This window comes from Trachurus japonicus, chromosome 8 (assembly GCF_045865225.1).
Source record: "Trachurus japonicus isolate A0001 chromosome 8, Traja_1.0".
In the NCBI taxonomy this organism is placed as follows: domain Eukaryota; kingdom Metazoa; phylum Chordata; class Actinopteri; order Carangiformes; family Carangidae; genus Trachurus; species Trachurus japonicus.
The window spans coordinates 10,591,970-10,617,318 of record NC_140914.1 but is presented as its reverse complement, the minus strand read 5'-3'; the positions used below and the strand labels follow the sequence as shown (position 1 = coordinate 10,617,318).

Genomic DNA, 25,349 nt, shown 5'->3' with positions numbered 1-25,349 from the left:
ATAGTCCCAAACAACTGCTGTTTATATTTCTTCCTGTTTGTTTGATAGAAACCACAGCGAGCCGAGCAGCTGAGACTTTATGAAACTACACATCGGGGCTCTCAAAGAACTGAAACCTGCACTAACACTGCTGATTTTGGTTTTGATCATTTGTTAAAAATAAAATAAAATAAAGAATATCTCTCGACTCTAACTTTTTCTTTCCTGAAAATCAAAAACACGTTAGAGCCTCTCTCCCCTGTTTCCTCTTAAATAAAATAAATAAAAACTAAAATACTGTCTTCCACCAACCAGTCAACACTGTCTTACTTCCTGAGTAATGGCCAGAGGTGTTTTTGCAAAACATTAAGATGACACTGTTGACATTTGACTTTCTAAATGTAAAATGTCATCACCGTTTCATGTTGTTCTGTTTGACATTTGTGCTAAATTTGTGTCATAAATAATTAGTGACCCTTGATCAGATGTGATGAAATCCCCTTCAGATGTTCCCGAGACGGGGATGGAGAGATGGACGGATGCTCGGAGCGAGGTGTAAAAAGAAAAATGACTTTTTCCTCACAACGATATTTGTCTCTCGTCTCCTGGTTTGATTTTATGATACGAACACAACAATCAGTTCCTACTGATGTGAAAACCGTCTCTCTGTCTCTCAGCTGCACGTGTTGTGTACATGTGTTTGGTGACAAACACAAGAGAAGCAGAGACGTGTTGTTTCTGCAAATAACAGGCGTGACACGACAGGTGTGGCGTGAAATCTGAAAACATGAGCAGCAGGAGTCTGTAAACACTCGACAGGGAGGAAAGAGGAGGAAGAAAGAGGAGGAAGAAGAGGAAGAAGAGAGACATCTCATCTCCAGACTGTAACCCCCAGAAGCTATTTGGGTCAAAAAGAAAAGATTGACAGTTTCCAAACATGGACAATGACACTGTGCGGAAAAGTTGTGACCCAAACCTAGATGGTCGTGTCTATTATTTACATTTGTGCGATGTTTTTAAAGATCTTCAGAGGGAGCGAGGAGAGTCTGACTGACTGACTGACGCACTGTTTGTTTGTCTAACTGGGTTCATTTTGTTCAAGTTCTAGTTTTACTTTGTTGAGAAAAAAAGAAGAAAAAAAAAAACTTCAACTGGCATCGAGTTAAAAATTAAGTTCATAAAAGATGTAAAGACGATAAATAGGCCACTTTAAAAAAAAATAAAAATGCAGTGAATGGTATCCATAGCAACAAGCATCCCTGTCAGAGCAGGCTGCTCCGTCAACCACACTAATAAAATCTAAACCTGGTCTCTTGTTGGACTCTTTCTGGCTCTTTTGTTTATACGGACTCAAAAACCTGCGGCAGGAAAAGCTCGACTTGACTTTAGACTGAAGAGACACAACGAGTCTGGATCTGAGACCTGAGACCTGAGACCTGGTTCAGGTCGTGTGTCTGAAGACCGGATGGGAACCTTCAACTCATCTTGTCGCCAAGATTTCACTTCAGCAAGTGTCATAGAGCAAATAAAACATTTTTCACTTCCAAAAAGCACAAAAAAAGTGTTCAAACGCAGCTGTTAACGTCCAGCTGCAGGTAAACAATGATCAATAAAAGGTCTGATTAAAGGACTGACTGGTTACTAGTGTTTCTTGATCATTAGCTTATTGGTCAATAAAATAGCAAATAAAACAAGAGGTGTGTGGACAGAAACTGACAGAAGCAAGAAGAAATAAATGTGCAACATAAGAGTGAAGAATAAACCTTGAGGTGATGTCTGTGATGCACAGACACAGACGAGTGGCGTGCATCAAGTTGTAGAGTAACTAAATACGAGTTGGTGAGGGATTTCTGTACATGTAGTTGACACTCTGGCAAACAGAAGTGAAGCTGGAGTCTCTCCTCACGCATTAGCAGTTGGATATAGTGAGAATCGGGTCGGCAGAGACCAGAAAGTCTGTAGTCGTTCTCCTCTGACATCCTGAGGCTTCATTCGAGCTTCGCCAGCCGGAAAAGTTCTTCGCACCTTTTTTTGCCGTGGTCTCGTGAAGGTGCGGAGGTAGCGCTCGTTCATCCCTTTATCCGTCATCTCTGCTCTTCAGCTCTTCAGGTTCAGGGATGTGCTCTCTTCTTCTTCCCCCGTCCGACTAACAACATCCTGTACACGCCTTCTCCCCCGATCCCAGCCGTCCGTCGTCGTCTGTCGCCGCCGGCCCCTCCTGGCGGCCGCTGGCCATTAGGAGATCTTACAGTTGTTGCGGGTGCAGTTCTGTGGAGGGCTCTGCGGCGGACGGATGGACTTGGAGCGCTTCAGGCTGTTGCCTTTGGAGCCGCCGGCCGGGTTGGCCAGCGAGTAGGAGCGTCCGTGCATCATGACGGCGTTCATGCCGTTGGCCATGGAGAAGGACTTGAGGTGCGACTTGATGGCGACCGGCAGCGGCAGCTTGTCGATGAGGTGGACCGGCGTGCACGACACGATGGCTCTGCAGCAGAGGTCCTGCAGGCTGAAGACTGAGGACAGACACATTTGGATATTTAGTATCAATTTTAACAGCACTGGGGGATTCAAGTAATATAACTTAACATTTTGGCAAATTGGCCCATTGCCATAATCCCTATAGTTTTAGCAGTAGGTTCGTTACCTTTAATTGTCGGTGCATGCTATTTTTAGAACGGCGGAGCAGAGCTGTGAGCTGCTCAGAGCTACGCTACGGAGGCTCATGGGATTTCTTGGTTTCCCTCATCAAACTCATCAAATACACAATCCAACAACTCCAAAACGCTCTGGTGGACAAGTTGTGACCTGCACACAAGTTCCAGATAAGAAAAACTTTTTTTCCGAGCAGCTGATGCATTGTAAATTTTTACTTTCGACCATATAATACTCTTGAACTGGTGTATTATTTTGAGACAGGACTTCTCGTAGGCGGCAAAAATACACTGATTAATCGTCCCACAACAGTGTACTGCCTGTGTCTCGGTGCAGCACGATGCGCCAGTGTTTCTCAGTGGGGGAGAGCAGAGACCTGACTGAGAGTTTGAATTTGATTTAAGATAATTAATTGGTTAAAAAGGAAAACTCAAGTCATCACCATCCTCAAGTCATTGAGGATGGTTGTAATCCAGATTGTGCGGCCGGCCAGCGTCTGCTTTTTCGTCATGTTTTTTACTTGTCAGTTCAAAATGAACAGAGATTTCGTTTTAGTTTTTGTTGTCAGTACTTATTAAATTTACATTCTCAAATTAATCACGGAATAAAGGGTTGTCAATGAAAGGTTTTCGTGAAAGTTTTAGTTGACAAAATTATCACTGGTTCCCGACGCTCATAATCGGGCCTGATGCTGGAAATTTGTAGTGTAGTCTGATCCCGCCTTAAAGTGAAATTCCGGCGTAAGTGTAAACCATGGTCAAACACACCGTAACACCGAGTTAGACCCCCCCTCGAGAGATCAATTTGCCCGACCGCTACATTCACGAGATCCACCAACTTCAGCAAATACCGCATTATCGCCACACACGGCGCTCTCCGGATCCACTGTCTGACCGCAACCAAAACGCCACCATTTGCCCAAAATAATGCTCAGAACTGCACCAAATGTCATCAATAGTATACACAGGGTCCCAGCACGTAGTACGAGTTGTCAAACATCTGCTAGCTTTGCCTGTTTTCTTTAGCAAGGAGATGCAACTCAACTCACCTACTTCTCCTCCGGGAGCCGCTTGTTGGTGAGGAAGCCCTGACGAGTCGATCACCGAGTGCACCGGAGTTCCGCAGCTCTTAAAAATGCTCATTTGCGCCTATATCGTGGCCAGCACTCGATAATAATAGTTATAAAGTGATATGCAAGATAAAAAAAAAAAAACTCTGATTGTATTTCCATGAGGTAATTGTTGATTGAGCTGCGGAACTCCGGTGCACTCGGTGATCGACTCGTCAGGGCTTCCTCACCAACGAGCGGCTCCCGGAGGAGAAGTAGGTGAGTTGAGTTGCATCTCCTTGCTAAAGAAAACAGGCAAAGCTAGCAGATGTTTGACAACTCGTACTACGTGCTGGGACCCTGTGTGTACTATTGATGACATTTGGTGCAGTTCTGAGCATTATTTTGGGCAAATGGTGGCGTTTTGGTTGCGGTCAGACAGTGGATCCGGACAGCGCCGTGTGTGGCGATATTGCGGTATTTGCTGAAGTTGGTGGATCTCGTGAATGTAGCGGTCGGGCAAATTGATCTCTCGAGGGGGGGTCTAACTCGGTGTTATGGTGTGTTTGACCATGGTTTACACTTACGCCGGAATTTCACTTTAAGAGCGCCGTAAGAGAAACATGAAGGCCAGACTGAAGTTTGTCAGAGAAAACGTAGATAAAGAGAGATGAGTCTAAAACTAAACTATTTGGACACCAGAACAGAGGACGTGTTTGGCGTAAAAAGCAAATGGAGTGTCCTAATTTTTTCACGTGGCTGTCGACCTAACAATCATTAGGAAAAAAATGAAACTACAGAGAATATCTGATGTGTTTTCAGTTGGAATCAGCCACAGACTCAGTTCATTAGTCAGACCTCGACCTGATCCCTCCACAGTCTCCACGGTCACCAGCACCAGTGAAGTGACTAAGACACAGTAAACCCGAGTCTGTGTTGACACTTAATTATCTGCGGATGTGCACAGGACTTCACCTCCACCTGCTTTCCTCCGTAAAACCCTCAGTACGTTTTAATTCCTGCACAGACTTATTCCGGTGCCCGCAGGATGACTGGAAATCCAGAGGAGTAGAGTTAATCCAATTAAACTCTAATTTAATCAGCGCACTAAATTATATTATAAACAGCGCCGTGTGCAGTTGCTTTAACAGACGACCACAAATTGGGGCCTGCACTCACTTAAATAATTGCCCCTGTGCCCTGGTTCATCATGAACGCGCCACACTTCCCTCACGTTGTTACTACACTCGGATGTGGAGTTGCCCTCCGTCCTTAGACCAAGGACAGATCCGGTCTCACGCAGACTGTTTTGCCTTTTGCACTTACTTGGCCTTTATTCTTGTTATTACGCTTCCATTAATGACTCTCAATAGTCCCTGCAGAGTTTTCATGTCTCGCAGTGTTTCCTGTATGAGTAACCTTTATTGTAAAAAGTGCTTCACATGCTGAGCTTCATTAGCTGTAGCTCGCTGCCAAAAAGGGAAGATGGCAAACTGCAATGAATTATAAAAAACAAAAAAAACAAAACAGCTTTTCTGTGAAAAGGAGAAGAGCAGAGCGCAGAGTGACAGTAGCGCTGTGGAAAAGGACATCTGAGCTGTTTTTCTGTGTTGTTTTTTTTCTTTAATCTGGCCTTCATTTGTTTATGCTCACTTCTATAATCGCAGCAGCTGCTCCACATATTGTTCCAGGAGCTGTTCTGGCCTTGTCCCCCCCTCCTCCCCCCCGGGTCCACTCACCTCTGTTGGGCCTCCAGAACTTCTCCATGCCGTGTCTCATCAGGACGATGCGCGACAGCTCCGTGAAGGACTCGATGACATTGAAGTTGCACAGCGGGCTGACCTCGAAGAACGTCATGCCGTTCTTCTCCGCGTACGCCCTCGCCTGCTCGGTGGGAACTTGCCGCTTGAAGGCCAGATGCAGCCGGTTGCCGACGAGGATCCGCGGCACGCCTGGCGCATGCTGGGGGAAAAGACACACCACAGGACGGAGTCAGTCACGGCTGTACCAACTATCAACACTTCCAAAAGTGGAAAAAAAACACACACAAAAACACAGGAAAAGTCTAAAATATGGAGCTTTAAAAGCGACAGACAGAGTGACTGAGAGACGCTGCATTCATACAAAGTGAACAGCGAGAGCTTGTTATTAATTCAACACCCTTGTGGCAGCGGCACGTCTCTGCTCCTGCCAATCTGGCTCAGGTCTCTCTAATTCATCCACATCTGTTCTGACAAACTGAATGAGTCATGACGGCAGCGAGGGGCCGACCTCCTCCCCTCCTCCTCCTCCTCCTCCTCCTCCTGACTGTCACCACTCAGAGTTTCCTCCCCGTTGCCTCTTCATGCTCAGCAACAGGCAGAGAGAGAGAGAGAGGGAGCAGCAGCTGCAGCAGCGGCGGTGGTGACGGTGATGGAAACAGCAGCAGCAGCAGCAGCAAGTTAAAACTGCCTGATGCGTCTAACATTCACCACAGAGGCTCCGTCATGTTAGAGAGACTTCTCAACGCTCTGTCCGGAAAATCTGAGCTTGCAGATTACTGCGGACGAGGGGCCCGGCTTCCCACAGTAAAGTTGGGGTTTTTATAAAAGAAAACAACCCTGATGGGAAACTGGGGAAAGTGGTCACACACAGATGGCGAAGTTGTGGTTGAATTTGGCTTCATATGAAAATGAACAATCACACATCACATAACACAATGAGTGATGAAAACATGAACGCCAGCTGCGTTTTACTGTGTTTGCGCTTTGCGAGGCTCCCGTTCTCCCAGAAGAACCTCTCACGTTTTTTAAATACAAAATAAAAAAACACCAAAATGTTGAACCATTTACATCTGTGATTCATCATTAAACTATCATTAAAGCACGGAGCCCCTGGTGTTGGCTCCAACTCTCCACATTCCCGAACCCTCAGAGCTCAGCGGAGAGGAGAGGGTCGGGCCGTGCGATGCTCACCCTCAGTCTAAGTGGGTTGAGGAGCACCACAGCACGGCTCAAGACCCGGGGACGATGCCAGGGTGAATTAGTTGGCACATTCTGGAAAATCTGTGTTGCCTTTTCTCCCCCAATATTAACCCTTAACATCCTGATTTCATTTCCACCTCAAGTGCATTAAAGGGATAGTTGAACATTTTGGCAAATTGGCCCATTGCCATAATCCCTATAATTTTAGGAGTAGGTTCGTTACCTTTAATTGTCGGTGCAAGCTATTTTTAGAATGGCGGAGCAGAGCCGCAAGCTATGGAGGCTAATGGGATTTCTTGGTTTCCCTCATCAAACTCATCAAATACACAATCCAACAACTCCAAAACGCTCTGGTGGACAAGTTGTGACCTGCACATTCACCACGCTATGAGATAATAACGGATCGATACGAGACAGAGTTGTTTTCGAGGTAAATTCATGCAAAACCGCTGATGCGCATTCATGTCGTGGGCGGTTTTTCGGCAAGCAGTCTTTGCATTTACCTCTAAAACAACTCTGTCTCGTAACGTTCTGTTATCTCATAGCGTGGTGAATGTGCAGGTCACAACTCGTCCACCAGAGTGTTTTGGAGTTGATGGATTGTGTATTTGATGAGTTTGATGAGGGAAACCAAGAAATCCCATTAGCCTCCGTAGTGTAGCTCTGAGCAGCTCACGGCTCTGCTCGCAAATAGCTTGCACCGACAATTAAAGGTAACAAACCTACTGCTATGACTATAGGCCTCCATTCTCCCTGTAACAAGTTACAATCAATTTATTTAACCACCACAATCACTCTGAAGCTGTTTAAGATAAAAAATGTAGCATAGTTCCTCTTTAAATCGTCCTCATTTGCAGCCTCACTCTGAATCACTGGTCACTGAGTAAACAGTAAACATCTGCACATGGTCCGACCCTTCTTTTTTTTCTTTATTTTTATCTTCTCTACGCATCATTTAGCTTTTATCATCCAGAGACGTTTCCTCCCTCCTCGACCATCTCCACCTCACATGTGTGTGTCCTTAAAGAAGTGGCCAACAACAGCACGTCTGTGGAGGTGGAGCAGGAAAGACCAAACTGAAACATACATTCCACAGGACAAAAATATCACACACACACTCACACAGACACACACACACACACACAGACACACACAGCGGACATCCTCCCTGTTTCTAAGTCAGCAGGAAGAACATGTTGTGAGTAGCCTGCACACACACAGACACACACAATCAGGTTGTCTTAAGTGATTCACTTCACTTCTATTGACCCTTTGTCCCATCGTGGAGACAATTTGCTTCAGTTTGAGAGAGAAAAAAAAATTAAGACATAATTATGTTTCACTGATCTCTGTGGGATGATTAAAAAACTCCATCTGAACTGTGGCTGTGCTCTACTAGAGTCGGAACAAATTCAGAGAAAATTAAGTAGAAAGTAGGAAAAAAAGAAACTAATGACGACAGACATGAAGGAATTCAACGACCCAGAAGTTAAACAACAAAATCCTGCAAGATATAATCCAGCCCTCTGATGACTGCACAGAGCAGCTTTGGGCTGGGATTAAACCATCAGCTTCAGTCAGGTGCTTGTCTTTCACTGCTTCATCCTATTTCTCATTTACATGTTTTATTTTGATATAAACTCAATATTATTACCGACGCCCTTTCTTCGCTTCACTGTGTCGTAGTGGTCGTTCAGTCACTCCACACATGAATCACTTGTTTTTACTTATAATGTTTTCCCACTGACCTTTTTTGTTCATCTCTCTGATAGTTTGAAAAGGATTGCCTGGTCTCAGTCTGAACTAACATATTCAAAACTTAGACAATATATTTGATGGTCTCCCTACAAGTGAATGCACCTGCTGTAACATCCCTCTTTCATTCTGTTGTCCCACTTTTTGTTTCTTTTGTTAGTTTTGTTTCTTTCTTACAAATACTGTATACAAATATATGTTTTTGCACACTGCACTGACTCACAGCAACTGCAGTTTGGGAATTGCATTGTCTCAGCTTTTGTTTTCAGCACTTTCTTTAACATTACACGTTTACAGTACTGTAAAAGCTATGTTTTGGTATACTATGATATGTTTTTTTCTTGATAATAACTGTGAACCAAGAGATTGATGTCAGCTGTGTAATGTAATCTGTGATGATAACATTAAGAAAAATAATACTAAGAAGAAAAAAAAAGTCTTTGTTCAACGTCACTATCAGACAAAGTAAAAGTTGCGTTCTTCTTAGTCATTGCTCAGTTATAAACTCCTTTTCCTCCTCTGACAGCGTCACCCGTCTCCATCACCTCCTCTACTGCTCTGTGTCCGTGTCGCCTTTTTTTTTTTTTTTAGGCGATCAAAAAATCGTCCCAGCCAATATTCATAAAACCTCGGCACAGCTTCTCTTAGACTCACCTCATCAATCTCCCTGATCCACCTGTCGATGCCGTCAAACGACCACCGGTTGGTGATGTCATACACCAGCAGGATCCCCTAAAGAGAGAGAAAGAGGGACAAGCGAAGCCAGAACGGTGAGCGTCTGTGTCGAGGTGGAACAGCTGTTTCCTCGTGTTTTTCTGCGCTGTAAAATTTGCTTTTTGACGATTACAGTCAACAACACACACACGTCGTCCCCAGTCGTGAACTTCCAACATTTTCTTTCCTATTCATTCATCTGTTTTCTCACCTGAGCCCCGCGGGAATAAGAGCGAAAGATGGTGCAGAACCTCCCCTGTCCCGAGGTGTCCCTGCAGAGGATTAGAAAGAGAACAAAGACGGATTAATATTCGTTTCAAATTTGCAACAGTAAGCAGGAAATTAAACTTTCTTTGGACTCGACAGCTAAAAAGAGAATCAGGTTTCAGCCTCCAGCACAAAACACAGGGCCTGACATTCATCCAAAAGTCACATATTCAGTTTCAGAAGCTCAGAGTTTTATGCGTTGGCTCAGAGGCGTCGACGGCTCTCCAAGCTGAGCACCGCAGGTTCCAGCGGTGATGATGTGAAAACATGTAATTCACACTCGTGACAGTATTCTTGTAGTAGCATTCCTGTGGGGAAGTTTTTAGAGACGAAAATATGGAGGCGTAGATGTCTGTGTCTGGACAAACAAAAGCTGCGTCTCTCTCAATCCTCTGGAGTCTTCTATATTCGAAGACCAACTATGTCACAGCGGCGGGACGAGGATCCTTTAGACGAGTGACTAAGGATCCGACAGGTGGATGATGGGCTAATAGAAATCACTGTGTGCTGGTAATAAAAATAATATAGCAGCAAACCGCACTAACAGAGAGCCAGAGGATAAATGTAGGTATTGGGTTTCAGCTCAGTTAAAGGGATAATTCACCAATTGTCTACTCACCGTCATGCCAAGGAAGGGTTAGGAGAACTTTCTGAGTTATCAAAACGCTTTAGGAGTTCCAGCGGGGGTCTGGCTGGCAACAGATTTTCATATAATGGTGGCGGATAGAGTTCACTTTTGAATCATCCAAAACACACACTATGAAACATCCAGATACCTCCATACTGCTCGTCCGTACTGACCCAAGTGTCCTGAAGCCACCACATGAAATAGTTGTTCGGAAAAAATTAATTTGATCTCTGTTTTTTGCCTTGTTGTAGTAGCAGTAGCTCCGAGATTTGCTGCGAGATGTTTGTTGTCGTTGTCAACCATTGGATTTATGATGTAAACACGGAAGAACATCTTGCAGCAAATCTCACACATCTTGCGCAGCCACTGGGAGCTACTGCTACAACAAGGCTAAAAACAGAGATCAAATTATTTTTTCCCGAACAACTTTTTCATGTGGCGGCTTCAGGACACTTGGGTCAGTACAGACGAGCAGTATGGAGGTATCTGGATGTTTCATAGTGTGTGTTTTGGATGATTCAAAAGTGAGCTCTATCCGCCACCATTATATGAAAATCCGTTGCCAGCCGGACCCCCCTGGAACTCCTAAAGCGTTTTGATGACTCAGAAAGTTCTCCAAAGCCTTCCTTGGCATGACGGTGAGTAGAAAATTGGTGAATTATTGATTTTGGGTGAAGTATCCCTTTAAGCTAATAATATAGCCAACAGTGCTGCTGTTAAAAAAAACTTCCAAAACTCTGGATTCTGAATATTGAAACATCTTAAAACTGTAACAGTAAATAAATGAAAAGTAGATGTACTGTCCTAAACTGTTTTTAATGTTTCTTATGTATAAAATCCTGTTTTATGAATTCTATTAATCAGTCATGCTAACACACATCCTCGACTTTGTTAAGACTTCTTCTTGTGATTTCAGTGTTCACAAAGAGAATAACTGCGGTTTAATTGAGTCTGACAAATCAGCGATCAAAGGAGAGCGTTTAAATAATGATGTGACCTCTCAAAGCTCCCGAACCCTTGTGAACAGCTGTTTTAAAATAGATGTTAGGAATACAAAAAGCCTGCACAGCTTCACCGCCTGTTTTTGCCTCACTGACGCTTCATGTCAAAACTATTTTTGGTGGTTTTTAGAGGAAATATATGACATGTTTTTCCAATGTGAAAATAAAGAAAAAAACACTGGTGACAGCCCAGTACAGGGTGTGTTCATCCAGTCCCACGTGGGAGCGGTTCATGTTGTCAGACATGACGTCCTCCTGCTAATGAAATGTTTACGCTTCTTCGGGCAGGTGAAGCGCTGCCTTTACAAATGGTTATTAAAGAATTCACTGGTCTTATTGACGTTGTATAAAGCTGACAGGTGAATATCTGCGGTTTAATTAAGAGGTGAAATCAGCAAACCAACAAGTCTAAGTCTGATGACAGCTTGATGAATGTATAGTTTAATTTCCTTCCCATCACCTGCTCACAAACAAAGACCCACGATGTGCTGATCTATATAAAGGTTACACAACATGGAAAAACACACAGCACGAGGACTAATAACTTGTTTAAGTTGTTTGTTGCGACTGCGAAGGCAATCACAAGGACATGGTGTGAAGAAGCCCCCAGGCAGCGGCTGGACTTTATGGATGATGTGAGGAGGGTCTCACATGTTTCTGAGAATCCAACAAACAATCGGAGCTGAATGAAACATGGGAAGCTGCTGATTAAACTCATCACAAGGTCAAAACTAAAACCTTAAAGGGATAGTTGAACATTTTGGCAAATTGGCCCATTGCCATAATCCCTATAGTCATAGCAGTAGGTTCGTTACCTTTATTTGTCGGTGCAAGCTATTTTTAGAATGGCAGAGCAGAGCCGTGAGCTGCTCAGAGCTACGCTACGGAGGCTAATGGGATTTCTTGGTTTCCCTCATCAAACTCATCAAATACACAATCCAACAACTTCAAAACGCTCTGGTGGACAAGTTGTGACCTGCACATTCACCACGCTATGAGATAGTAACAGAACGTTACCAGACAGAGTTGTTTTAGAGGTAAATGCAGAGACTGCTTGCTGAAAAACTGTCCCTGAAGGCAACGCGCATCAGCGGTTTTGCATGAATTTACCTCAAAACAACTCTGTCTCGTAACGTTCCTTTATTATCTCATAGCGTGGTGAATGTGCATGTCACAACTTGTCCACCAGAGCCTTTTGGAGTTGTTGGATTGTGTATTTGATGAGTTTGATGAGGGAAACCAAGAAATCCCATGAGCACGGCTCTGCTCCACCGTTCTAAAAATAGCTTGCACCCACAATTAAAGGTAATGAACCTACTGCTATGACTGTAGCGATTATGGCAATGGGCCAATTTGCCAAAAATGTTGAACTACCCCTTTAAAGATAAGCAGCAGCTCAGTGCCGCATATATGTTTTTTTTTGTTTGTTTTTTTTTGGTCCCTGGTCCCCTGTGTGCTGAAGAAATGAAAAGCAACACAGCGCTGGTGGTCTCAGGGTTTTAAGTGTTGGTCTGGGTTATTGGACGTGCGGCTGTGTGAGGTAGTTTATCCACGCTGAGTCTATTAGCTGCAGTAGATTCAGGTCAACGCTCTTTCAGTTTAGAGAAGCAGCCAGGAGTGCCTGCACAGAAGCTGAGTGATGCTCTGCTGTGGACGGCGCCGGAAAAAAACATGTTCGAGCCACTTGTGTGTGTGTGTGGGCTTTATTTTGAATATTTTCACTGCTTTATCTTGCCATCAAAACAACCATTGAACGTCCATATTCCAGTTTCACTTCCAGCCTCTACTTGTCCTGTTCTTGTAAGTCAAACAGAAGGAAACAGTGTTTTTGTTGGGTACTATTTTCAGCAGCGGATGAATCCATGTATGTTGTTTTAGTAGAGTATTTGAGACGGGAGGACAGTGTGAGTGGGACTGAGTCAAAATAAACTACAAGTGTGTGTGTTCGTGGTGATGAAGGGACACGTGTAGTGTGTGACTCACTGTCACACACACATACACACACACACACACACAGTGGGGCTCTGAGGATCAGAGGAATAAAGAGACGTCAGGTTTTAGATACTTAGGCTGACTGAGACATTTCTTGCTAGTGGACACTTCAGTTTTGACGCTTTTGTCTCCTCAGACGGAGACCGAGCGGAGTCTGAGTCATGAGATGGGACGAGTCGAAGAGAAGGGGAAAAAAGGAGTGTGAGAGCGAGAGGAAAAGATGAGATGTAGATCGGGGTGAGGAGGAGAGGAAGAAAAGACTGAGGCAGCAAAAATAAAGACAGTTCTGCATCACAGGGCTGCCTTTAAACTCTCCTCTCCGCGGGGAGGATGAGGCGTTGGTTCTCCCCCGAGGAGCTGAATTCCTTGGCCTACTTCCACCAAACAGGCGGGCCTCGCCTTAGCAGCGCTGCAGTGTGTCTTAACTGACAATTACACACACATCTGCTGCATCTCCACCGATGCACGACTATTTGCAAGGCATGTAAATGTAAAAACCTGTCAGGGGAAGTATGTGCATCTTGCAACTGGGTGTGATTTTGTCTGATGTGTCTGAGGAATCTTCTCTACACCACTGGAAAGTGAATGATTTGATTATTTACAATTATTCTATAGTTTTGCAGAGCATCTTCTTCATCTGTGTCTTTCTGCAAATATGTTGTTGTTTTGTTAAAGTATGTATTCTCTATATAAACCTTCCTTGTGCTGTATTTTTATATTTTTCTCTATGCATGTGTCTGTTTTGCCTCTTTCCTTTAATGCGATGAGTATTAATAATAAACCCATGACATATAGTATTCTCCTTTTTACTCCCTCGTTCACACTGTCTGACAGAATCACATATATTCTGTATCATGTCGCTCCAGCTCTTTACTGAAGCTCTATGATGTTCACTCTGAGTCACATATGTAGATCCAAGATGCTGCAGATGTATTATGCATCGTTTTATACACATTTCCCCCCAGAAGCCTGACATATCTCGTATCCTTGGAAACTTTCGGTTCGGTTATGCAGCATGAGATGGTCCAGCGCTCATTTTCAAAAGATGTGTTCAGAAGGAACATGAGGCAAAGTGCAGATGTGGCGAGACCATATATACAAAGACAGGAAGACAAGAAAAGAAGCAGTGTGAGCTGAGGTGAAGACGTGTCGGTCAAAGCTGAAAATGAAAATATGAGCAAAAATTTCCTGCTGATACTGGAGTTTTTAAATGAACCTACATTTTAAAGGGGAACTATGCAAGTCCAGTCAGTTTCCTCTGCTTTGCTAACCCTCCTCTTGGCCATGTGCATTTGTTTACAACGAAGCCGGCGAGAAATCAATAAATAGAGCAGTAGATAAGGTTATATATCATATACAATGTTACTACGTGTATATTTTTGTAGTCTTATCCATCATAAACAAGAGATTACAGGGCGCGTTTGGTTCACGGTGCTGCAAAGACAAGAGCTGGGACACCAGGGCAGCGGCTCTGATCTTGCAAGAGACGCTAGCTGGAAGACAGAAAGCCTCCATTCTCCCTGTAACAAGTTACAAGTCTTTTATTTAACCATCACAATTACTCCAAAGCTGTTTAATTAAGGTAAAAATGTAGCAAATCCTGCATAGTTCCTTTAAAGGTAGAGAGACCAACAACAACAAAAGGAATTGACGGTTCCAGTTATGGTTTGTCACACTAAGAAGGTCCAGTTTGCGTCATAAACAGGTTTGTGAGTGTGAGAAAAGTGTGAATTGCGAAAACCGTGACATTTAGTAAACTTCCTGGTCACTGCCCATAATCCACCGACTGTGATTGTTTTTCTTTGGAACGACTCAGAGGACAGTTGTCAGTGACGCCTGCGCAACAGGACACGACATGAGTAAATAGTCTATTGCTCAAAAATCATTTGTCAATGCTGTGAGCACTACAAATTAAACTAAATCCTCCATTTAAGGCTGAACAATTAATCACAGTATTATTGTTCAGTCCTATCCTCGTTGTGTCAAGTTTGAGAAAGAGTCACCTCAGGGTTGTATGTTAAAAATAGTGGGTGGATAAAAACGAAACCTCTTCACAGTTTAACACCTCCAGATGTGAGAATGGGAGGTCTGCACTCTGCACCGAGGGGATTTATGACCGGGCGCCAGGAAAAGAGCAGCAGTCATTCTCACTTTTTGCACAGACATGACAGGTAATTCATTCATGCAGGGGGACGTGTGCTCACCAAAGCTCCAGCTTCACTCTCCTCCCGTCCAGAAGAATGGTGGTGGTTTTATAGTCGATACCTGGAGAGAGGCAGGGGGGAGAGAGAGAGAGAGAGGGGGGAGGTAGGCATTAGACAATTGGATGCATCAGGAAGGTCAACATCAATCAAGTTTATAATGCAGCAGTCAGAGACAAGCCGGTGCTCGACAGGATGACTCATCATCAGCAAAGTGTAGATTTACCCACAGCAAAACCAGAGGAGTGGGACCAGCTTTTAAAAAAAGTGACAGCAGTGTATTTATAGAGATTATTTTCTTTACTCAATTTGTTTTCACTGAGAGCAACAATTATAGGCTTCAGTCAGACCGTTGCTGTACCGTGAACACAGCCCCCGTCTACTCTGTACCATCCAGCTGCTCCAATACCAATATTAGCATTGGAAATTCCTCCAGTGCTGCCTAAAATATAGATTTGGGTATCTGTGAGTATGCAAGGTTATTATGCACCAATCCAATACCACATAATCTATTAATAAACTTTATCGTTTCACACTTGGCCAGCAGCAGGTTTCCTGGAAATCAATTCTTCTTCACTGCGCCAAAACAGTAGCCTCACACACAGGAAGCTGCACTGTGCAGCAGCAGAAACTAAGCTACTGTGGCCTGCAGTAAATAGCAAAATGCCAATGGAAACGTTTTAATTTGAAAGGGTAGTATTAGCGTTAGGACAACTAGCACAGGAAGTGTGTATTTATTTAGATCATAAAAGAAAGATTATGCGTCATTCATGTATCTGTTCATGTTTTATAAAGGGTTTAACCTGAGCGATGCCACACAACAATAGCAGGATTAGCAGCAAACAGCTGGTGATTGTAATGTAATGGCATAAGATCAGTATTTGTGTATCTGCCACAAATGCAGGACCAGGAAGGAAACAGCTGTGATGAACTTAAGTGCACTGTAATAAAACTTTCTCATGAGTGTTACGCAGCCCCTGCTCGCTGTTTAACAGCCAGCGTGCCGCCTCGGGCAGGTAACAGATCGCTCTGTACTGGCTCATCTCTGACAAACCTGTCCGACCGCACGCTACACCTGTCGCTCTGCCGCTGCTCCGTGTCCCAACACGCTCACTCTCACTCTGCTCAACAGGTCGCTGCTGTGGTGCCACCTGAGGCCAAACAGGTGAACCACTGTAGAAAAAAAAAAATCAGCGCTTCCCACCACTGATGAGATGTTTATCTTGTTACTCAACAGTTTTATGAGCGATTGTGTGGAACATGTTGCGAAATGTGCCTCACCCTGCTTTACTGTAGATTAGTGGGAGTTTAATGATGTTTATGGATCTGAAATTAATAATTTAATGATCATGTCACCTGTCACCCAAAATGAGCTGACGGTTCATTGTTTGATTAGTAACTCAACAAAATAATTCAACCGCAAGAAATTAAAAAATCATTTTGGACACTGAACTCTCTCCATCAGCACCAGAATTAACTTTTCTTTTATTAATACGTAGTGCATGTTACATGTAGTTTTTTCTGTTTTTGTTCTAATATTGTTTTTAGCACAAAAGACGGTAACACTTTATAATAAGTACACACTAAGCATTAATAAATAGTCAATTATTCATTTATAACGCATGAATACTCATTAGTATGTAGTTTATAAAGACAGTTAGTGCTTCTCAGTAAAACATCTTAACTGTGTTTATAAACTACATACTAATGAGTATTCATGTGTTATAAATGATGAATTCAGTATTTAATGCTTATGCTAATGCTTAAAGCAGAAGTAAGTGGTCCGGTCGTTTTCGCTAATGCTGCGTTCCAGGCAGGCTTTTGAAATCGTAAATTACAGCTTCAAGTCACAACTTACGACTTTGTAGCGTTCCAGGCAACCCACTCGTGTTTTTCCGACCTGTTTTACCGGTGAAAGTCACTATAACGGCCACTCGTAACTTCCGACCGGTGAACTCGTACCAGATCGAACTGGTACGACTTCACGGTCGGAAAAATACGAGTTTCCTTGAACGCACCATAACAGTCCTCGTCCCTACGTCACCACATTCACGGCGTCCCTTGGCTGCACACACAGCCCTGCATGCCGTTCTCTCTCCTCATTGGATAAAAACTGTAGGATACGATAAATGTTTTCTCCTCGGCTCAGAGCAGAGCAGAGTGACTGACAGACCCGTGTTTCAGACCAAACACTCTATGTAAGTGATTGCTGTCGGAAGATATAACTATTTAAGACTTATATTAACACAAATATATCACTTACTTCTGCTTTAAATAGAGAAATACTTATCGATAACTCATAATTGCAGTCTTTAAACGTACGCAGAAAAAAAATTGGACCATCAAAATGTCCTCAAATCTAACTGTGAAGCACAGGTCACATCTGCAGCACACTGCAAACATGTCATCGATTGATTATCCGCCGCCAAAACTGATAATTATCGTTTCAGCCTTACTGGCTTAAAATTGGCTTCACTCAACAAACCGTCCACCACCAACGATCTGTGGGACGTAAATTAACTGAAATCTGTCAAGAAGAAGCCTCCAAACGAACACTGAAGACTCCTCCTGGGACAAAAAAAACAGATGTAGCAGCAGCAGCAGCAGCAGCCGTCATATTTGAACAACAGCGCAGCAGAAAAAGAGCAGAGATCAACCTTTTCCCAGTTCCCAGACTCTCTCACACATGACTGCATCAGCCTTTGGCAGGTAGCAGCTGCTGGCTAACAACATTAGCAATATCTTCCAATTTTCCTGGCAACATATAACTGCTGCCGAGCTAAAGTGCTGAGCTCAGGCTAGTCTAATTGAATTGGAGCGAGCGCAAGGGCTTCGTACCAAGTGCTTCCTTCCCTCTCGTTGCCAGGGCTCACTTAGACTTCCCAGATAATCAATAGCTGCTCTGATGTCTGAGCTGAAAACTGCTGCTTCTATTCTGGGAGGCGGCTGACTTGTCTTTGTTCTCTGGACGTGCTCAAAGCTGTGAGAAGCTTCTAATGTTTTAAGCTTTTGTTGAGAGTGTGACAGAGAGGCGTTGATTTAGCTCAGTGGTAATATTAGCGACGATGTTATTGTCACAGCACAAAGCGCCACAGCGAGACAGGGAGTGGGCGACGGAGCTAAAATCCACACCAACGGTGCAGATAATTACCTCTTATTAGTACATTTTCTAGTAAATACGTTACAAAATAGTCCATATAAACACTGACCTGACAGTTGTGTGTGCGTTTAGTAAATTTAGCGAATGAAACCCTGTCACTGAGGTGCAATACAGCCAGAAAGCTACTTTTGACTGTATATTGCTGCCTGTTATAATATATAATCACATAGTTCAACATTAGGTCAGCTGTAAGAGAAAGATTTCCTCTATGTGAACATATTTAGCTTAAGTAGAGTAAGACGATAACTAGTTTTAAAGGCACTGAAGATGAGACATTATTGCAATAACAAGTGCACAAAGCAGAGAAGAGAATCTATTTATAGCATCATATCTTTGATTTACTCAAAAGAAAATGTAAGCAGGTTTTAGGCATCATACTGTATTTCTTCTTAAATGCCATGTATCTGTCTTTATACAGAATATGTTATCCAAATATAACAGCCAAGACTAAGGACAACTGATGAGTAAAAAGATATTTCAGTCCAGACTTGGTAAAGATATATTCTAAACAGTTTCTTCTACTTGACATTGTTTTGCACCGGAAAGCCATTTATCTGTCAACTGGAAAATGTCATACTCATCATATATCTTGTGTTTCAATGTAAAAAAATATCACTGTCTGCTTCAAAAATACAGTGTATATTTTGCAGCATGTAAAAAAAGGTGAACAGCAATCGGAGGCTCGAACTAAGAGCATTATAAAAACACAAGCAAGAAATCCTGGCAGAGAAAGATCAGCAGTCTTTTAACTGCTTTTAACAGAGCTTAATAAAGCAGTGGTCAATCTGGTCTAATACGCAGCTGGTCTATTAGACTGGCTAAGTCTTACAGGGCAAACTGTGTAGCAGCAGCAGCAGCAGCAGCATCATATAGGAACATACTGTATATAAAACAGAAATGATTTGTGTGAACATGTTGTCACCGTTGTATACGACTGAATGTGAAATACATCACGTCCCCCAGGGTGCAAATAACAAAATGTAGTATAAAGACGGAAGAAAAGCAAAAAAGGGGAAAGAAAAGAAGGAAAGAAAAAGTGAAGCAAGTGCAGAAAATCTGATTTGACAGCAGTGAGACTGCATTTCCAGCTAAGCTCTGTGGTAATATTGAACAGTCTGTGTGTTGGCCTGTGCATCTTTCAAGAGGATTAGACCAGGTTCAGCTTTTCATTTACCTACAAACTCACTCTCTTACACACACACACACACACACACACACACACACACACACACACACACATAAACACACTCTGTAAAATCCCCTCTCCTCCAGCAGTGTGGCCAGTGTGATGGGGGGTTATCTCTGAGCTGGCCTGCATCCAGCGATAACTGTTGTCTATGGATATGCCTCTGTCAAAACAGCCACAGTCCGCTGCCATAGACAAACAATGGGCTGCCGTGCCTGGTCGACCCCTGGGGAATATTCCATTGTTAGTGTGTGGCTGAATGAAAAAAAAAAAAGATTTAAGAGTCTCACTTGTCTGCCAGCTGCATGGAAAAAAAATTGTCCTTTTTTTCCCCCCACAACCAGGTTTTGCATTTTAATTGGCTTCACTCCTCCAGGATTGGAGTTTATCTGATGGCTAGCATCAAACCAACTGTGAAATGCAAAACCGTTCCCGTTGGTGTGAAATCATGAAATCGCCTAAGAAATCATTTATTAGCCCGCCGAGGAATCCCTCAATGTTGGTTATTCTGACTGCGGTGAAAGAAAAAACAATGAATTTATTATGAAGTACAAGTACAAACACGGGGGGCTCGCTGGTTAAAAATAATACAGCAGAGAAATAAGCATCCCTTCAATATGGAGACATATAAAGGCCACTGCAGGCAATGTAAGAAAGTAATGCACAGGACTGCTTTATGGTAATATGGGATTTGGAGGACTGAGATGAAGTAGCTTAATTTGTCAGGTACTTAATCCCTTGGATTTAACAAAAGACTTTTCTAAATGCGAACTTCACCAGCAGTTCTGCAGCTCAGGCCACAACTGCAGCTCTGATGATAATCAATGAATCATTTTAGTAACTTTGAAGTTAGGGCTGTAAGAATCATGAAATTTTAGTTGACCATTAGTTGCCGTACAAATAACTGTGATTGACTCTTCAATTTTCCATTCTTTGGCATTAACATTGTGACATATAAATAAAAATTACATTTCTGTTTGTCTTTAGGCTTTGCAACTAAATCCATGATGTCAATGTCAATAGATGCTCATCGAAATGCGATCCAAATCATTGAATATTATTAAGCACCCCGCAATAAACAGATTGTGGTGCTCCACTCATGTGCTATTTAACAACAGAAAATGTTACAAATCTGTTAGTTTCATCCAGCCGTTTTTATACCGATGAATGGAAACCATTTTAATGATGATGCAATATAATTGCGGTCAGCTCAAATAACAGCAATCATGCGATTATGTAATAATTGTGACAGGCCTATTTGGAGGAGTTTCTTTGTTCAGTGGTTGCTGTCTCCTGTGATTGATGCTTGTTGGTTGGATTTCAGTTTAGCAACCAAAAAAAAATCAATAAATTAGGAGTTTGTTTAAGCTTCAGTCAACACAAACATCTTTTACTGGCAGAATGTACGAGGCATTTGTCATCATCATCACAGATTTCTGATCGATAAACACACAAACGCTGATCGCCGGGGGAGGAAATGCGACAGACCGGTCCATCCCAATTTAGACAGGGAGCTCAATCATCGCCCGAGGACAACGTCATCGAATCAAAATCTGTTCTCCTGTCCTGGTTCTCTCTCCTCCTGAAATATTCAGTATCCTCACAACAAGCAAATTCGCCATCATCTCTCCACACTGACCTCTGTTTGCCAGAAGGATGGAAATCAATAGCAGAGCTTCTTTATGCACTAACATCCCAGCTGGAACGCGCTCGGCTATACGTTCAGCTCGGCCCTCCCGTGTTTAATGAAGCCGTTTGAAGGCTTTGATCTCGCTCGCATCAATTAGGACGGCTTCCTCTTTCAGCGACTCTTCAGAAGCTGGCCTCCACCACTAATGCCCGATCAATTTCAAAAACACTCTTCCATCTAAGGGCAGCAACGGATGGACAGCAGTCGTCAATTAATCGGCAGGTTATTTTTGCAATTAATTGATTAATAATTTGTTTTTTAAAAGCCCATCCCTAGCTTTCAAAACCTGGTTTCTTTGTCTCTAACTCTCCAAAAAATATGATTAATTTATTATCACACCAGACAAAGAACTGCAGCAGATTCTCACAACTGAAGCTACAACCAGGTAATAGTTGATATTTTTGCTTGAAAATACCAAACAGTACTTCATGATTATTAAGTTATCAAAAGAGTTATTGATTTGTTTTGTTTTTTCATTGACCAATTGATCAACTTCTCGTTGTAGCTCCCAGATAACTTGAGTGCAAATCTACAGTAAGAAATGCCTGCAGGTGTACAGCTAATATGTCCAACCAGCCGCCCCAAAACACAAAGCTGCTGCATTCATAATAACATAAAAACCTCTGATCCTCATGTTTGAGTAGCTGCGAGTAGAAAAAGCCTGGCTTGTTTGCTTGAAAAATGATTCATAGGTTATTAAAACAGCTGCCATTTATTTCCTGTGGATGGACTAGTTAATTTACTCAGCTCTAATTTTAAGAACATGATAATTGTGTATGTATGAATCCTTGTAGCTTCACATCAGTGTGCACTCTAAAAGTGCAATCACAGCCACACACAATCAGGACAGACCAATACTTCAGAGTCCTGTCAGCTCTTTAGCTCTGGTCATTAAGTATTTGCAATGATGATGAACTCCCTCTCTACATAATATTCAACTGCTGCAATCAAACAGTCTGGCCTCCGGCGAGTGGGGATGTCAGTCTGCGAGTGCGAACACACACGGGAGACTGACGGAGGGTCCTCACACTGCTGCCAAATGCCAACAGGCAGCATCACCCTTTTGGGCAGATTTCATTAGCTAAAGCGCTGATTTAAAAAAAAAAAGGGTCACTCTGCTGCTGACTGATGTATTTTTCATGAACGGTTGCTGTCGATGCTGAAGGCGTGAGATGATAATCTTCATCATCTGAAAACTTAAATGGACGCTAAAAGGGGGGATCATCCACAGCTGCATCTCTGCTGAGGACGACTGTTTAATGGAGTGGGTCCAAACAGATGAAGCTGACACACACCCTCATATAGGAATCATCTCTTTTTGTGATATCAGTAGTTTAAAGGAGGGATAGACCGATTTTCAACATGTCCGATAATATCGGATATTAACCTGGGTATACGCATGCTGATTTGAGTGCGATTCTATTTGCTCTGCAAGTCAGCCTGGAAACCATAGACCCAATTTACCCTCAACGAGGAGCCAATCACAGAACAGGGGAGGGGGAAGCAAGACAATGATGATGCACCAAAGCGTCTTTGTTGATAGCTTGTCAATCCAACATGGCGGCAGACATTTTACCTTTCGATTCAGTGTTAGAAAGTGTTTTAAGTAGTTTTGACCGCAAGTTTATTTTGGAAAAAAGAGCAACTTTTAGTGTTAAACTGTTTCATTTTTAAGAAGGATGTCTTTCGGATTTACCCATGAATATCGGTTCTAAATATCGGTTAACAATTTCCTCGATTACTAATAATTGGTGTCGGTGTTGGCCCTGGAAAAACCTTATCGGTTGATCCCTAGTTTAAAGTAGAGAAGAGGCTCTACTTAGGCCGTGTGTGTGCGTGTGATGAATGGAAGGACTCGGTTTCTTTCTTTCCTGCTGCACAGCCTCATCTGCTTGATTTCTGTGATGCAGGAATCATTGACTACATCTGTGAGCACAGAGGGAGTAGCCCTGTGTTTGCATACAAGTCTATTTACCAATCTTCCATAGTGTTTACATTACAGCTGGATCACTGTAGTGTATTCTTGTCTTTTAGTTTCCATTGGTTACATCTTATTCCAGTACATTCATCAGAAATAACAGTTGAAAGTTGCCCAAAGTTGAGGTAATCCATCAGAATTAAGACTGTAATAGCCCTTTGTTGTGATTTGCACAACATAACCACACAACAGTAATGTAATTTGGACAACAGCAGGCACCACGTCCATTGCGATTAAGCGTTTCCCATATGTAGAATTTTTCTGGTTGACATTTATGGTTCCTTCCTTTTTTTTTGGCAGCTTTAACTGCATTCTTCCAATTATGTGAAGAAACAAAGGAAAATAGTATGGTTATGACAAAGCACTCAAGCACTTTTTTTTTAAATGGCCAAGTAATTACAAAGCAAAGAAACAGATGATGGCTGTTTATAAGAAAACGTATTAATGGGAAAAGTGACTCCCATGAGTATAACAGTGGATGCAAGCTTCACTGGTGAAATACCAATGAACACATGCAAGAAATGCATTAAAGAAATCTTGGTTGACAGTAATGTGTGTATGATTTGTACCAAATGGATGTAAAGACACAGATATGGTCTTTAAAAGCCTTCATTATTTGTCCCTTTTGTTCTTCCTGCTCTTCTTCTAGGACTTCCCTTTGATAAGAGTGTGTGAGTGTGTGAGTATGTGTGTACAGCAGCCATACACCAGCAGCTTACTGCAGCAGCAGCAGGCTGTGATCAGATAGTGGCAGTCGGCCCTGGAGCAATAGCAGCGAAGAGAGCCAGGTGATCTGAGCTCCTCCACCCAGGGAGGGATCATCTGACTGGGCACAGCTCCATCAGCCTGTCCCTTCCCAGAGATAAGAGCGCCGGTGTGTTCCTGAACACACCTACTCTCTCAAGTCACAAACACAGCTGACGAAGAAAAACTACGATCCAATTCAGTGTTTGCCTCAGAATAAATATTCAAATTTAAAATCTTTCTTTAGGGTCTGGATGAAGCATGTTTGCAGAGATAGCTAAGCAGCCTCCAAACAGCTGAAATGTATTTACATACAAGTACCAAGGCATATTTCTGTAGTTGGGTGAACAGCTTTGCTTGTTTTTTTGTTTTGTTTTTTACAACTGGGCACAACTGAAGAAAAAAGGAACCATCATCCTGCTGAAGAGGATGTTTATGTATCGTACACTATGTAATACCAGCAGAAACTCATATCATATGTAGGTCTAAAGACTATTGTTCTTGTTGTTGTTGACAATGAGGTCATGAAAAGCATTGTTCAGTAAGAGACTGATAAACCAAGTCAACAACAATGCACATACATTCACGGCTGTGTGACTCACCTCCATGAGAATGCACTGTGTTATCAGTGTTAGTGTATGTGAATGTGTTTTTAAAGACAGTGAAGAGAGGTCATTGTGCCTGCTCCTCAGTCCAGACAGAGAAATACAGCTAGTACGTTCAGGGCTTTTTTTGTTTTTTTTGTTTGCTGAACAAGCATGACACAATCTGAGAAGAGAGGCTGGTCATCATCACAAGTGGGTAAAACTGAGCCAGCAGGTCCCAATCAGCAGAGACTTGGAGTGAGTGACTCACCGCTACTGTAAGCATATGGAGACTCAGCTGATCCATCTTGCAGGCTGTCCAGGATCTCTCCTTTGCCCACGTCGCTGTCTCCGACCAAGAGGAACTTGAGCAGGTAGTCATAGCTTTTCACCGGGCTTCCCTGACTGCCCATGACGCCTCACATCTGAGCCTGGTCCCAACGGAGGCTGAAGATGAGTGAGTGAGTCAACTGTAGACTTTTCCCCGCTTGACCCCGTGTGTTTTTATCGCTCTGACTTGATCCAAAAACAAAAAGGATGTTTGTTATACCATGAACTCACTAAATAAAGGGTCCAACCAGTGTGAAGTCCCTGCGTTTACTGGTTGTACTTGGAAGTCTTGGAGGTCTGTGTGCAAGTAGTTGAGCTTCAGACTAAAAAAAAAAACTAAAAAAAAACCACACCACAGTCTCACAGGAGGAATGTCCTGCCTGAAAAACAAGGTGACTGCCAAAAGTGTGGTTCTGAAAACCAGTGCATCTTTATTGCCAAAGTTTTTAAAAAATCAGTTCAGGACAAAGGTGGTGCTCA

At 42.8% G+C, this 25,349-nt stretch overlaps 1 protein-coding gene across 1 annotated transcript; it reads right to left on the bottom strand.

Moving 5' to 3' along the window:
- Positions 1–43: 43 nt before the first annotated feature.
- LOC146982646 (ras-related protein Rab-40C) lies at positions 44–25,349 on the bottom strand. Its single transcript, XM_085783714.1, has 6 exons — positions 24,811–25,349; positions 15,201–15,261; positions 9,320–9,380; positions 9,049–9,126; positions 5,416–5,638; positions 44–2,489 (listed from the first exon to the last, which is right to left on the bottom strand). The coding sequence occupies exons 1-6, from the start codon at positions 24,950–24,952 to the stop codon at positions 2,215–2,217; spliced, it is 840 nt and encodes a 279-aa protein (XP_085639840.1). The 5' UTR covers positions 24,953–25,349; the 3' UTR covers positions 44–2,214.